This window comes from Sminthopsis crassicaudata, chromosome 3 (assembly GCF_048593235.1).
Source record: "Sminthopsis crassicaudata isolate SCR6 chromosome 3, ASM4859323v1, whole genome shotgun sequence".
Taxonomy (NCBI): Eukaryota; Metazoa; Chordata; class Mammalia; order Dasyuromorphia; family Dasyuridae; genus Sminthopsis; species Sminthopsis crassicaudata.
The window spans coordinates 330394476-330409522 of record NC_133619.1 but is presented as its reverse complement, the minus strand read 5'-3'; the positions used below and the strand labels follow the sequence as shown (position 1 = coordinate 330409522).

Genomic DNA, 15047 nt, shown 5'->3' with positions numbered 1-15047 from the left:
TGAAGAGGGGAAAAAATGTGATAGAATGGGATGACATGTGTGAAGAAGAGTTTTCCTTGGTAAGGAAAAGCATTGCTTTAACATTCTTTGCTCACCGTTCCACTATTACTACACACTCATGGACTCCACTGTCTGAAAATAAATGGTATGGTTCTTGGGTGACATGAAATCTTGTTCTAAATTTTCTTGAAGTTTTTAGAGATCGTGATGCTGTGTTTCAGTTGAATACATTACCTAGCTTTTGGGATCACAGGATATATTCCTGCTATAAGAAAAGTAAACTTGTTAATAAATACGTCATTCAGAACTAATAGTGTATGTCTATTATTTTAAAATTATTTTATTTAAGCTTTTTGAAGTTGTGATTATTACTTAGCTAACTCTTAAAATTTTTCTTCATCTCTTTTCACTGTGTTCCAACAGTAGTGTTAGAATTATCTTATTCAGGAGGAACTTTTAATGTTTTATACTTGGCATTTTTTAAATGTTAAAATTGTCTTTTTATACCCACACTTTTAGCATTTTGAAACAATTGTCATCTTACTGTCATAAACGAATCATAAGACCAAATCAGTGCTTTATAGTAATTTGTGGTAATTAAATATCACAAAGATCAAGCTGCTGCTTTTCTGATATTGTTATAATTATAAAGTCAAGCTGTCCATCCATATAATGGAAGTGGTGTGCTGTTTAATTTTTCATTACTGTACATGAGATAACAAGTTAAGCCAAATAATTTTACAAATACTAGTCACCAAAAATGAAAACCTTTAGTGTATGCCATATCATTTTCTTTTTCACTTGGGGAATGTCTTTCCTTTGTTTAGTTGTTGAAATCTTAGTTTTTAAATTGCCAATTTTGGAGAGATATATCTTTTTAAAAAATCACTTTTATTACCAACCATATCTCTACAGCCTGTCTCCCCCAAATTAAAAATGAACAAGAAAAAATTATGGCAATTTTTTAAAAAGAAAATTAGAAGAAAAATGAAAAGAACTCTGAAGTTTTACTTCTTTCATCAGATTAGCTTTTTTTTTTTTTTTTTTTTTTTTTTTTTTTTTTTTTTTAAGGAAAATTACATGTTTTAAGGAACAGTAGGAAAAAATAAACACATTAATCCACTGTTGATTGAGTTCTGAATTGATCAAGTCATTCTGGAAAGCAGTTTGGAATTATGACCAAAAAGTTAATAAATTATACATATTCTTTGTCTTAGACCCTCTTGTACCTGAAAGAGACCAACAAAATATTAAAAGACATGTATGTTCAAAAATATTTGTGAGAGCTCTTTTTAGAGTGACAAAAAATTGGAAACTAGGGGAAAGTGCCCATCTATTGGGAAATGACAAAAACAAATTATGGGATGTGAATATAATGGAATATAATTATATTATTAGAAATAACCTATATACTGTAACACATTTAATATGTATGGGATTACCTGTCATCTAGGGGAGGGAGTAGAGGGAGGGAGAGGAAAATTTGGAAAATTGAATACAAGGGATAATGTTGTAAAAAAAAAAAAAATTACCCATGCACATGTACTGTCAAAAGAATTATAATTATAAAATTAATTTTTAAAAAATGTTTAAAAAAATAACCTATTGGACTATTTCAGAGAAACCTTGAGAATACTTATATGAAATGATGAAATGGTGAAATGGTGAAGTGAGTAAAGCAAGAACAGTTTATACAATTGACAACAATATGAAGAAAAATAATTTTGCAAGACTTGAGAGCCCTCATTAATGCAATGACAAGCTATAGTTCAGAGGATTACAGGATTAAATGTTATTTGTCTCTTGACAGAGAGATGATAGATTCAACATGCAGAATGAGGCATGCATTTTTGGTTTTACCATTGTAGGAATATATTTTTCCTAACTAAAGTTCAGTAAAATTAACCAACATATCAAATGAGTCTAACAATAAGTGTTCTTTTCTTTTTTGGGGGAAATTTTTTTAATTTTTATTTTCAGTTCCAAATTTTCTTCTTTTCTATACCCCTTTCCATATTCATTGAGAAGACAAGAAATTTAATACTCATTTTATTTATATATTGCATATACACATACACATGTGAAGCTATACAAACCATATTTCCATATTAGCCACGTTGTGAGGAAAAAAGCAAGAAAAATCCAATCTTTTTCCATTGAAAGTAGGGAAACACATTTTTTTTTAATCCCTTCTTTGAGGCCAGGTTTGGTGTGATTATAATTAGTTTTTAGTTGTTTTTTTTTCATTCATTAGTTTATTTGCATTTTCATTGTAGTCATTGTGCTTGTTTTCTGTTTATTTCATTTTGTATCATTTCATAAGACTTCTCAAGCTCCTCTGTATTTTTGACATTCACCATTTCTTTTAATACAATAATTATATATTATTATATTCACATACCACAATTAAGCCATTTCTCTAATCACTGGGCATAATCTTTACTACTACAAATTGTGATGTTCATGCACTGATTCTCTTTTCCCTCCTGCACACATTCCCACCCCTACCATTTTGTCATTTACTTCCTTAGGATATATCTTTAGTAATGGAATCCTTGGGTCAAAAGGATATGGTCACTTTAGTAACTTTTAAAATCAATCCCAAATTGCTTTCTGGAATGATTAGACTTAAGTCAGCTATAATATTCTTGGGAGTTTTCATCTTGCAATTTCAAGAGATGATCAGTGGATTCTTTCAGTTTCTACTCTACCCTTTGGTTCTATATCAGGACAGTTTTCCTTGATAATTTCTTGAAAGATATTGTCCAGGCTCTTTTTTTGATCATGATTTTCTGATAGACTGATAATTTTAAAATTATCTCTTCTGGATCCATTTTCCAATGTTTTTTCAATGAGAAGTTTCACTTTTTTTCTTTTTTTCATTGTGCTTATTGGATCTTGATTTCTTATAAAGCCATTTGCTTCCATATGCTCAATTCTAATTTTTAAGGAATTCTTTTCCTCATTGAGTTTTTGTTTTCCTTTCCCAATTGGCTAATTTTGCCTCAATAGCTTTTTGGGTTTCTTTTGCATCACTGTCAATTATTTTCCTAATTTTTTCTCTGTGTCTCACTTGATTTTCAAAATCCCTTTTGAGCTCTTCCATAGCCTGAGACCAATTCTTAACTTTCTTGGAGACTTTGAAAGTAGGAGCATTGACTTTGTTATCTTCTTAAGAGTATGTGTTTTGTCACCATAGTAATTTTCTATGGTCAGAAACCTTTTCTGTTGTTTCCTCATTTTCCTCGCCTATTACTTGGCTTTTAACTCTTTGCTAAAGTATGGCTCTGTTTCCAGGGTGGAGGATGCACTGTCCTAAGCTTCAGGAGTGTCGTGCAACTGTTTTCAAAGATCCTTCTAGGGTCCTGACCACAAGCCCTGTTTTCTGCCCTGGAACAGTTAGGAGTGACTTCACCCCCCTGAAGCTATAAGATCTAGTGTGCTAAAGCAACAGAGCCTTGCTTTGCTAGCACTGGGGCGAGGGCTGGGAATGTGTGTTGGATTCTTACCCTGTTGCCACAGACCTTTATTGCTCACCTTCCAAGCTCTCTGGGCTGAGAGGTCTGGAAGCCACCAGTACTGCTGCTGATTGAGAGGTCCCTAGATCTATTCCTGTTTTATTGGAATGGGGCCAGAATTGGGACTGGTGTTGGGGCCCAAGCTTCACTAGTATGGCCTACACTGGAACTGGATAGTGGACGTCCATCTTTTGGTTGACCTTTTAAGTTGCATTCAGCCAGAAAATGCCCTAGTTTGTCTACCCTGATGTGCTAAAATTTGTTTAGAGTCATTATTTTAAGGAATTTGGAATGGTTTTGAGGTTGTTCTTGGTTCTGCCTCCCATGGTTAGACCTATTCAAAACTTCGCCAAAGTCTGTTAGAGTTCTTATCTTTGTATATCTCTAACATAGACCAATTATTTCCATCATTTATAATCTACCTTTTGTGATTAGTTCTATCATTTTTTTTGGCTAAGAATTCACCCTAGTTCTAGCTCAAAAAAGGTATCTGATCTTGTTCTTTGTTATTATTATTATTTTTTAATGCTGTGGTCTTTAATGTGAGGGTAACATAGCTTTTAAGTATATATTGCTATATAGGGTAAGATGTTGATCTAAACCTAATTTCTACCGAACTTTTTTTCAGTGTTTTCAGCAATGTCAAATAAGGAGCTCCTCTAGAATGCCATTTAAAAAACAAAAACTGATCTTTTTAAAAATAATAGTAGCTGATATTCACACACATGTATTGTACCTAGACTATATTGTAACACATGTAAAATGTATGGTATTGCCTGTCGTCGGGGGGAGGGAATAGAGGGGGGGGGGGGGTAATTTGGAAATAATGAATACAAGAGATAATATTATAAAATATATATATATATATATATAATAAAAAAAAATAATAGTAGCTTTTTATTTTTCAAAATAGATGCAAAGGTAGTTTTTAATATTCACCTTAAAAAACTTTGTGTTCGAAATTTTTCTCCTTCCTTACCTAACTCCTTGCTCCCCTAGACTGCAAGCAATCCAATATAGATTAAACATGTGCACTTCTTGTAAACATTTTCTTGTTGCAAAAGGTAAATCAGATCAAAAGGGCAAAAAAATGAGGGGAAAAAACAACAACCACCAAGCAAGTAACAAAAAGGAGAAAATGCAATGTTGTGATTCACATTCAGTCCTCAGAATCCTTTCTCTAGATGGATGTAGATGGCTCTCTCCATCCCAAGTCTCTTGGAATTGACCTGAATTACCTCATTTTTGAACAGAGCCAAGTCCATTACAGTTGATTATCACATAATCTTGTTGTGTATGTGTTCTCTTGGTTCTGTTCATTTCACTTAGCATTAGTTCATGTGAGTCTCTCCAGGCCTTTCTGAAACCATCCTGCTGATCATTTCTTATAGAATAATAATATTCCATTACATTCATATACTACAACTTATTCAGACATTCCCCAACTAATAGGCATCCATTCAATTTCCAGTTCCAGTTTCAGTAGAGACATTGCTGGATCAAAGGATATGCAGTTTTATGGCCTTTGGACATAATTCAAATTGCTCTCCAGAATAGTTGGATAAATTTACAACCCTACTAACAATGTATTGGTGTCCCTCCAATATTTATCATTGTCTTTTCCTGTTATCCTAACTGGTCAGAGTGAAGTGATACCTCAGAGTTGTCTTAAGAGTTTCTCTAATCAATAATGATTTAAAGCATTTTTTTTATATGTCTAGAAATGGCTTTAATTTCTTAGAAAATTGTCTGTTTTTGTTCTTGTATCAGTTGGGGATATATTAACAATATATCTATATATAGTTATATAACTATTAACCTATATAAACTGCCCTAATTCTTTGGGGCATATGTCTAACTTTGGGATCTTTCCGTTAAAGTTTATCAATATTTTATACATTCAGTACATGGAATACTGTTCTTAAGAGACTTTTCTTTTTCAGTTGTTCAAGCGAAGAAATGTTGCCACAGCAGAAGAAGAAGCAGAAGAAGAAGTAATGTCAGATGGAGGTTTCCATGAGGCCCAAATCAATAATATGGAGATGGCATCAGTAAGTGACATGTGAAGGACAAACTTTTTTAATCATAAAAAACTCATGTATCAGCTTTCTTTTAATCTTAAGTAAACTTGTTATGTAACTTAGAATAGTATATTTTGTAGCTAGGTTGCATATTATCATCCCCTGTTGACAGTTTCTCACTCTACATCAAGGAAGCATATTTGATAGTTCTAGACTGAAGTTTAGAATATTTGAGTTTGAAGACTCTCTTGCCTAATTAATAGCTGTATGAGCTATTAACTTAAACAATCTCTCATTTTCAGTTGCTCATATCTAAACTGAAGAAGGACAATTCCTTAACTGCTGTAGTTTCACAAACATAACACATAAGAAGGTCAGCTCACTTTGCACTAAATGTTTCTTTACCAAGCAACCTTTTGTTCTGTTATTTAGTATAGTTTAATAGAAGAAAAAGGATGACAATCACTATATTGGTAAATTTTGCAGCAATTTTAAGTGATAAATTTATATTTTATTAGTAAATTGGAATTCTGTTTTGTAGGAAGAGCCACAAACCTGGGAATTAAACTGTATTCTAGTCACCACTCTGTTGCTAACAAGTTGTGTAACTGTAGATAGGTCACTTGTCTATAGGCCTTGGTTTCTTTGATGTTAAACTGAGAAGGGTGAGATAAGATGATTTTTGGTGTTCTTTATAGTCTATGATCTTTATAAGGTAATACTAGTTCATATAAGCAGCATGACAGAGTGGATAGTCACTCTTAGAACCTGAAAGACATGGGTTCAAGTCCAGCCTTTGACACATGACTGTTTCACCCTAAGTAGTTTCAGTTATAGAACAACCATATTCTATTACATTCATATGCCATATCTTACTCAGCCATTCCCCAACTGATGAACATCCACTCGATTTCCAATTCCATTTTCAGTTGAGACATAAGAGTTCAAGTTTGGGAGGAAGTGACAGCCTGGATTGATCAAGATTTTTCCTTATTTGGAAATTCTTTGTAAAAAGTAAGTCATAGATCCAAGCTCTTTCCTTATATAAATTCCTTAGGGCCCTTTGAAAATTGTCTGTTCATGTTCTTTTATCAGTTGGGGATATATTAACTATATATCTTTGATAACCCATTGGTTAACTGATAAAACCAAGTTTCTGAATCCACAAATTTGTACATCAAACCTTCAGCTATGACAGCTGCAAGTATATTGACAAAGTACCTATGGCCCAGCAGAAAGCATTTAAATTCTGTTTACCTTCATATATAGGTGATTATGCTAGCAGTAATGGGTTTTGAGTTAAGGAAAGTTAAAACCTCTTAGCTTATTCTTTCACATTCTTAATTACTTTGGCAAAGTACATGAAGTACATTGGAAATAGATCATAGAAAACCTTGAAGTATAATATGTTGTGATTTTTATCAGTGAGTAGGTCTTTGATAGGTTATTTATAAACAGTGTTTTCATTATTTTCCAAACATCAGAATTTCTAAGTCCGTGGAATCCTAGTTTGCTACAATTTTATTATGAAGAAATGTGCCTAGACTATCTGCTTAACATACATAATCAAAAATAGCATAGGGCAGAAATCTTTATTAAAGGTAGTAAGTCCTTTTCACAAGGTGAGATAATTGAAGCTGACATCAAAAACATTTTAACAACTTCTTTTTAAAAAATATTGTTTAGGGAATTTCAAAGAAGACTTAGAAATAACCTATTACATTTAAGCATGCCAGCACCTTGTGCTAGAGAAGAGAAAAATCTAGCTAAAAATTGTACCTGGTAGTGCTTTAAAGCTTCACCTAAACTAATCTGATTATTCTTATATGGAAGATAACTGCTTTTAAAAATAACTAGCAGCATTTTCAGGTTTGCTATTGTTGAATAAATTTGGTATAATATAAGGCCATCCTGTAGAGGTTATTATTTCTTCTTAAGCAGTATGCTTGCAATTTCATTAGCTTATACAGGTAAATAATAATAGTTCTTTTTTTGAATTTATATGTTCAGTGGATGGATAGCTTTCCTCAGTTATAGAAAGAGTGATTAAAATAGTATAACATAATTTCAGAAAATATTTATTCTTTTTTTGTTAGTTTTGTTTTTGATTTTTTGCAAGGCAATTGGTGTTAATTAAGGCTCTTGCTCAAAGTCACACAGCTAGTGTTATGTATCTGAGGCCATATTTGAACTCAGGTCCTCCTAACTTCAGAGCTGGTGCTCTATCCACTGTGTCATCTAGCTTCTCCAACTTTTATTCTTTTAGCAACTTAAATTTTTTGTGTATGACTTGGAGTCAGGCATGCCTTAATTGGAATCCTATCTGAGACACTAGCTATGTGATCCAGACAGATAACTTAACCTCACTCAGCCTTAGGTTTCCTCATCTATAAAATGAGAATACTAATAATAGTTATTCTGAGGATCAAAGTCCTTAAAGCATTATATAAACTCTAGTTAGCTTAAATTAGCAACAGTTTTATAAACTACTAAATACTGGTATCTAACATTTCTGAAGAAATACTTCTCATCTGTTAAGGAGAGATTGCCTTATGGAGGGATTTTTAAACAATAAAACATCCCGGTATAGATTAGAACTTCCCTGATTTACTTTTAGCGATTACTAGTTATGGCTTAACTATTGTTATCCCCACCAGTTTATTTTTCTTCTACTTTTTAAGAATTATAAAATCTGAATGTTAGCATGTAAGAGATCCTTTATCATTTGTTCTATGGTATTCCTGCTAGATTATTATTCGATCACTTATAAAATAATTCCTATATTGGGAAACTTTGCTTAATGAGCCCAATTCCATTTTTACATACTAGAGTTGTTAGTTCTTTATAAAGATTCAGATTTTGCCCCACAGTCACTTCCACATATTTGTCAAAGTTGATTCCTTCTGGAATAAGATAGAAATGAACTTTTCTAGTGAATTACACGTTCTTATTTATTTGAAAACAGCTTAGTCTTTTGTCCTATAACTATATAGCCTCAGTTTCTTCAGTTACTTTTCATATGATCTGTTTTTAGACTATACACCATACTGGTTTCTCTGAAAACATTTTTATTTGGAATTGTCTTTATTATAATATGGTGTCCAGATTTGGAATTTGCCTTTGTATAATAAATTTGAGGATTTTAAGCAACAAAGACAAAGCCTCACACTAGTTCATCTAGCTGTAAGTTTTATTGACAGTACATAAACCACTAGTGGAATCCTAATATAATATGGATATAAGGATTTGCTGTCTGACTTGTTGCTTAAGGCTTCTTGAAAGTGAAACTTCTTATGCATGCATAGAAGCCTAGGAAAATAGTTCTGTCCACTTAAATCACTGGTTCTGGATGACTTCGTGATTTAGTGGGCGGTATAAGTTTATCTTGATGTGAACAGTGCAATACTAAGATACTACATCATTTACAAATTTTTGGTTTTGGTTTTAGTTTGAATAAATTGGGTTAAAGTGACTTGCCCAGGATCACAGAGCTACTAAATGTCTGAGGCTGGATTTGAGCTTGGGACCTTTTGACTCCACAGCCAGTGCCCTTTCCACTGTGCCACCTAACTGCCCCACTTAGAAATTGTTTATTTCAGTATTACACTTTTTAGATAATGAATTAAGGCTTTGAGAGTTTGATTTACATTAGTAAACAGGCAGTATTGCAGATTTGCTCTGAATGGGGCAGATTATAGTTTAATGGTTAAAGTGACTTCCCTGATTGAGAAATGCCTGAGAAAGACTGAGCCTCAAACTGAGAGGGATTGTGGTAGAATAAAATAACTGTTACTTTTGTGACTTTATAGACAAGTTATATCTTTCTGCCATGAACTAGTTGGATTAGATTGGTTCTCGGGTTCCTTCCAGCTTAAAGGTTACAAAACTATGATCCTCTGACTCAGTGATCCTCAAACTTTTTAAATAGGGGGCCAGTTCACTGTCCCTCAGACTGTGGGAGGGCCGGATTATAGTAAAAACAAAACTCTGTTTCTGCCCCTCAGCCCATTTGCCATAACCTGGTGGGCTGCATAAATGTCCTCAGCAGGCCGTAGTTTGAGAGCCCTTGCTCTCTAACTATTGCAGAGTTTGACAAAATCCAGTAACTTTTTCCATAGCTTTCTCTCATAGGCTCTTTGTCCAAGGAACAATCTGGCTAAAAATTCTGAAAGGACAAGGCAAGGGCCTAAAGTAATAATTACTTTTATCAAAATCTTAAATCCTAATATACTCCTTCTAGAATATTCTTACAGCAAAAGGAAGAATTTGTTATTCTCATGTTTCTCAGGGCTTCATATTTCAAAGAAGTTTGAAGATTTCATATGTGAGAGAAGATACATTTGAGTTGATGTGTTAACTCTCATTTCCTATATAGCCTTGGGAAAAAAAAAAATTGCTTCTAGAGATGTGGTTGCCTTTTCTGTAATGTTTGGTCTAGACTTTGAATTTGCTTTTCCTATTCCATGCAGAATATGGCCTTTTATCAAACCTGTACTGATTTCCCTCCCTCCCTCCCTCCCTCCCTCCCTCCTTTCCTCCCTTCCTTCCTTCCTTCCTTCCTTCCTTCCTTCCTTCCTTCCTTCCTTCCTTCCTTCCTTCCTTCCTTCCTTCCTTCCTTCCTTCCTTCCTTCCTTCCTTCCTTCCTTCCTTCCTTCCTTCCTTCCTTCCTTCCTTCCTTCCTTCCTTCCTTCCTTCCTTCCTTCCTTCCTTCCTTCCTTCCTTCCTTCCTTCCTTCCTTCCTTCCTTCCTTCCTTCCTTCCTTCCTTCCTTCCCTCCCTCCCTCCCTCCTTCCCTCCCTCCTTCCCTCCTTCCCTCCTTCCCTCCCTTCCCTCCTTCCCTCCTTCCCTCCCTTCCCTCCTTCCCTCCTTCCCTCCCTTCCCTCCCTTCCTCCCTCCCTCCCTCCCCTCCCCTCCCCTCCCTCCCTCCCTATTTTTTTCTTTCTTTCTAGAGGTGGACATTCTATCAAAAAGGAAACTTAAAACATTCCAAGGGGGGAAAAAACAGATCTGAAGAGATTATTTGTTTCTTAAGCAACCCAGAAGCCAGAAATACCAGAAGAGTAAACAAATATAGCAACCAAAGACAACAACAAAATAACAGACCATTACGGGATTTCTTTCCAAACATTCACATAGAAAATTACAAAAGAAAAATCTAGATAAAAGTGATGTTAGGGAAGTATATCTGGAACCTCATGGACTGAATTTCACAATAACTTGCCTACAGGTGTTTTTGTGGGTTTAACATTGAGATGAGTATTCCTGTCTTTAGGACTGGCATTCTATTGACTGTGTCACTTATCTGTTCAATAACAGAATAAAAGAGGATTAATAAGTTTAGAGATCAGGAAGCAAAGAAAATATTTCAAATAGTCAGGGAACACAAATAATGAAAAGAATGTGAGAAAGTTTAGAAAAAGATATAATGAAATTTTTAAAACTAAAAACAAGGTGAGAGGAAGATTCTTTACTATTTAACTAAGAGAGAAGAAAAAGAGGAAAATAAAAGCAAGAAAAAAGAACTTGAAAAGGGCTAATAAATAAGAGGCACAAGTTTAGGGGGACTCCAAGGTGAGGGGGAGAGAGCCAGTGGAATTGGGCTATCTTAAACTTAGATTAAGCTCAGATAACCAAAGAAAGAGACTGTTTCAGCAAAAGATGGGGGGAGCATCCTAATTTGGCAGGGAGAGAGACATGGTGAAAAATATAAACCCAACTGTCATGATTTTAATTGTGAATAGATTAAATGGCCCAATAGAATGAAAAAGAGTGACAGATTGGAACCCTACAAATATGTTAATTACAAAAAGTACATGTTTAAAACTAAGTTATAAAATAACAAGGGGCTAGAAAAAAATTATGTTATCAAGTGAAACCAAAAAAAGCAGGAATTGCAGTTAGTGCTAATTTTACAGAGCAATAAAACAAACATTCAAAACAGGGTTAAATAAGGCAAATATATTATGTTGAAAGAAAGCATGGACAACAAATCAGTATCAACTTAGAATGCCTTTGCATCTAAATTCATAAAGGAAACATTAAGTAAATTATAAGGAGATATAAATGGTAATACATTAGTACTGCTTTACATTCTAGAGTTTGGACAGAGATTATAGGATCATTTGGAGATAATGGACAGCGGGATGGCACTGGAGAATGGACTGGGTAGGAAAACTTGAAATAGGGTGACCAACAATAGGGTAGTGTGATAGTCGGGGTGGAAGGTGATGAGGGCCTCTGTGCCAGGAAAGAGAAGGGAGCATATGTCAGAAATTTTAAGTAGATAAAATCTCTTAAGACCTGTGGATTGATTAGAAATGGAGAGTGAGGATAACATCTAGGTCATAAGGGCAGCTGGATGGTACAATGGATAGTACAGAGTACTAGCTCTGAAGTCAAGAGGACCAGAGTTCAAATCTGGTCTCAGGCACTTAACACTTCCTTGGTGTGGTGACCCTGGGCAAGTCACTTAACCCCAATTGTCTAGCTAAAAATAATTATAATAAAAATAATAAAAAATGAGACTTCAGTGTTCCTCTCAGTTTTAGCTAAGACTAAAAGAAAGGTAAATTGTTGTAGAAATTGTTTGCATTTTGAGTATAATAATATAAATGAGCATTATCATTTCATTAAAACAGCGTGAAACAAACATTAGAAGTAAAGCCAGATTTGTAAGAAATTTGGTCAGGGAACCAGACAAGCCAGATGATCTTGAGACCTTTCAAGGATGAAAGTGAAAGACTTGGCAAAGTGGGAAAAGATCTATCAATATTAAAACAAATTACTTTCCTTATTGACATTGGAATATTACCAAAAAAAATAAAGCAATCAAGAACAGCAATAACTACTGACCTATATTCCTGTTTACATCTTAACAAAATCTTTTTTAGAATAATTAATATGTGTAGAAATAACATTCTTAATCATAGTATGGAAAGGGAACAGATAATCTTTTGTAAACTATTTTTGACAGCAGACCCCACATCTTTCTGGTTATGCAATTGATTACATATTCTTCAGGTGAGAACTAATTATCATTGTAGAAAGCATTGATTACTTGGAACTTAACCTTGCCTTAAAGCTTTGTAGTATATAAGGGTCTCGAAATAAAAAAGCAACCAATCTAAACACAAAAAGGAAATGTTAATATTTTTTTCAATAAGGTAGAAGGATTTTAGTGGAGCCCCAAATCCAGGACATGCATAAATTTAAGTCATAAGTAAAAAATTTCTTCCAAGGGGGTCCTTGCAAATAATAAGTACATTCAGAGGGCAAAATTTCATCCCAGATACGATGTATATTTATTGTTCTCTGGCTTCTTCAGAGCAATGCCGACTGTATCTCCTGCTGAGAGTTCTAGGATACCCTGGTATTATTGAAGGGGGTATGAGTATGTTTTTCTCTTAATATATTTGGTTCAAACCTCCATTTTTGGTGTATCCTCTTTTCCGTATTTTTAAGTGATTAACATTTCATTTACATTTAATCAGTTAACATAAATTAACTTTTACAAGGTACATTTAATTTACAGAGACATCAACATCAGCAATGTATATATTTTCACTCCATACCTGGGGAAGGATGCTGTCCTCTGTATGTTCTACTGTGAGTCCTGGGGAAAGTGGTTTCTATCTTAATCTCTTCATAGCATTTGGACATACCAAGTTCAATTCCATATGGTATATATAGCCTCTGGATTGGTCTTGTATATTAGCTCTCTCTGGGCTTGTCATGAATATTATTCCTTGGAGGTTCGATGATGGAATGATTTTCTGATAAACACAGTGATGGACTTTACTTTTGGACCTCCAGGTAGCTTTGGCCTTTGATATTTTGAAGATATCTTGCTCATAGAGCAAGAGGCCCTTGTTCTGGTGTTTCCTGGCTTCAAATGGGAAGCACCCCAAAGCTCTCCATAGCATTATTTTTCACCATAGTACCAGTCATGAAAGAGTCAAACCAAATATAACCACAGTTCTTTGAATGCATCCAAATTATGACTTTGCAAACAGTCAAAAAGATTCCTCTTTATCACATACCATAACCAGTACAAAATGTCTGGGCGAGTTCTAGGACTTTCTAAGGCATTTTCATTTCATGTCATCATGCTTCTATGGAAGCAAGCTCTTTAGTCTCTGCCATATGGGGGATTAAGTCAGCCAAGCATGTTGATGCCTGTTCATTAACCTTCTATTTTCTACTGTTTAAAAAAATAACTAATATTTTAGCGCCCCCCCCATATTACATGTAAAAACAATTTTTAACATTAGTTTTAATTTTTTTTTTAAGTTTCAATTTTTCTCCCTTCTTCCCTCTTCTCTCCCATTGAGAAGGCAGACAATTTGATATAGCTTATACATGTGCAATCATGCAAAACATATTCATATTAGTTACGTTGTGAAAGAAAACATACCAAAAAAACAAGAAAAGCAAAGTAAAAAGAACCATGTTTTCATCATATTCAGATTCCATCAGTTCTTTTTTTTTTTGGAAGTGTATAGCATTTTTTCATTTTTAAGTCCTTCAGAATTGTCTTAAATCATTGTGGTTTTGTTGTTGTTGTCTACTGTTTTTTTTTTTTTAATATATTGATTAAGAACAAGATGTAATTTTGAAAGCTGTCCTACAAAAAATTGTCTCTTGTATTGTACCTCCAAAAAGATGATTTTGAGTCACCTTCAGCATTTTTAGTGATTTTAGATCTACTCATTGTGCCACCACACAGAAAAGATCACCATCTATAGGTGACTTGATTGAACTACAGGTAGATATGTTGTATATAAATCATAAAAAAAGTATTCAGTGGGCATATGATTGACTCTTACTGTATATAATCAATTATTGTATATGTCATAGTTCATTAGAAATCCTAAAGCCTTGACAACCACCATATCAACCTGATAAATACTCAAATTAAAATTTGAGGGACAGTTAGTTGGTACAGTGGATAGAGCACCAGTCTGAAGTCAGGAAGTTAACACTTCCTATCAGTGTAACCCTGGCAAGTTACTTAATCCCCAATTGCCCCAGGAAAAAAAAAATTGACAAATGTTTCACATCAATTCCTCAAAAAAAACTTTCAAATGACTATATGTTAAGCATTTATCAAGCTTATTCTAAGTTCATGGTATTGGGTTTAGTGTTACTGGGTAGAAACATGAATAACATTTGTACTCATTGTCTTCAAGGACCTCACAACCTAATTAGGGAGAATAGGACACATCCTTGTGTTATAACCTGTTAAGGTATTAAGTAGAGAGGGGTCTGACACATCTTTCCTTTTTTTATAATAGAACTTAATTGGAAAAATAGGGTCATTTTACTGTAATTATTAAAGTGAAGGAAACCTCCCTGAATGTTCTGATCTAACTTCATACTTGTTTGCTTTTTATCGGTTTTTTTTTTTTTTTGTTTTGTTTTGTTTTGTTTTGTTTTGTTTTGTTTTGTTTTTGATGGCTACAATTTATGGTATTCTTGGCATATCACTTCCTAAGGTGTATCTTTCATTA

General features: G+C 33.9%; 1 protein-coding gene across 4 annotated transcripts in view; it reads left to right on the top strand.

The window, feature by feature from the left end:
• The window catches only part of KPNA1 (karyopherin subunit alpha 1), a 75280-nt gene that overhangs the window by 34953 nt on the left and 25280 nt on the right, over nt 1-15047 (top strand). For all 4 annotated transcript variants that reach the window (XM_074301379.1, XM_074301381.1, XM_074301382.1 and 1 more), the window contains one exon: nt 5462-5569. In XM_074301379.1, coding sequence (XP_074157480.1) covers nt 5462-5569 — 108 coding nt within the window. The remainder of the gene's footprint in view (nt 1-5461; nt 5570-15047) is intronic.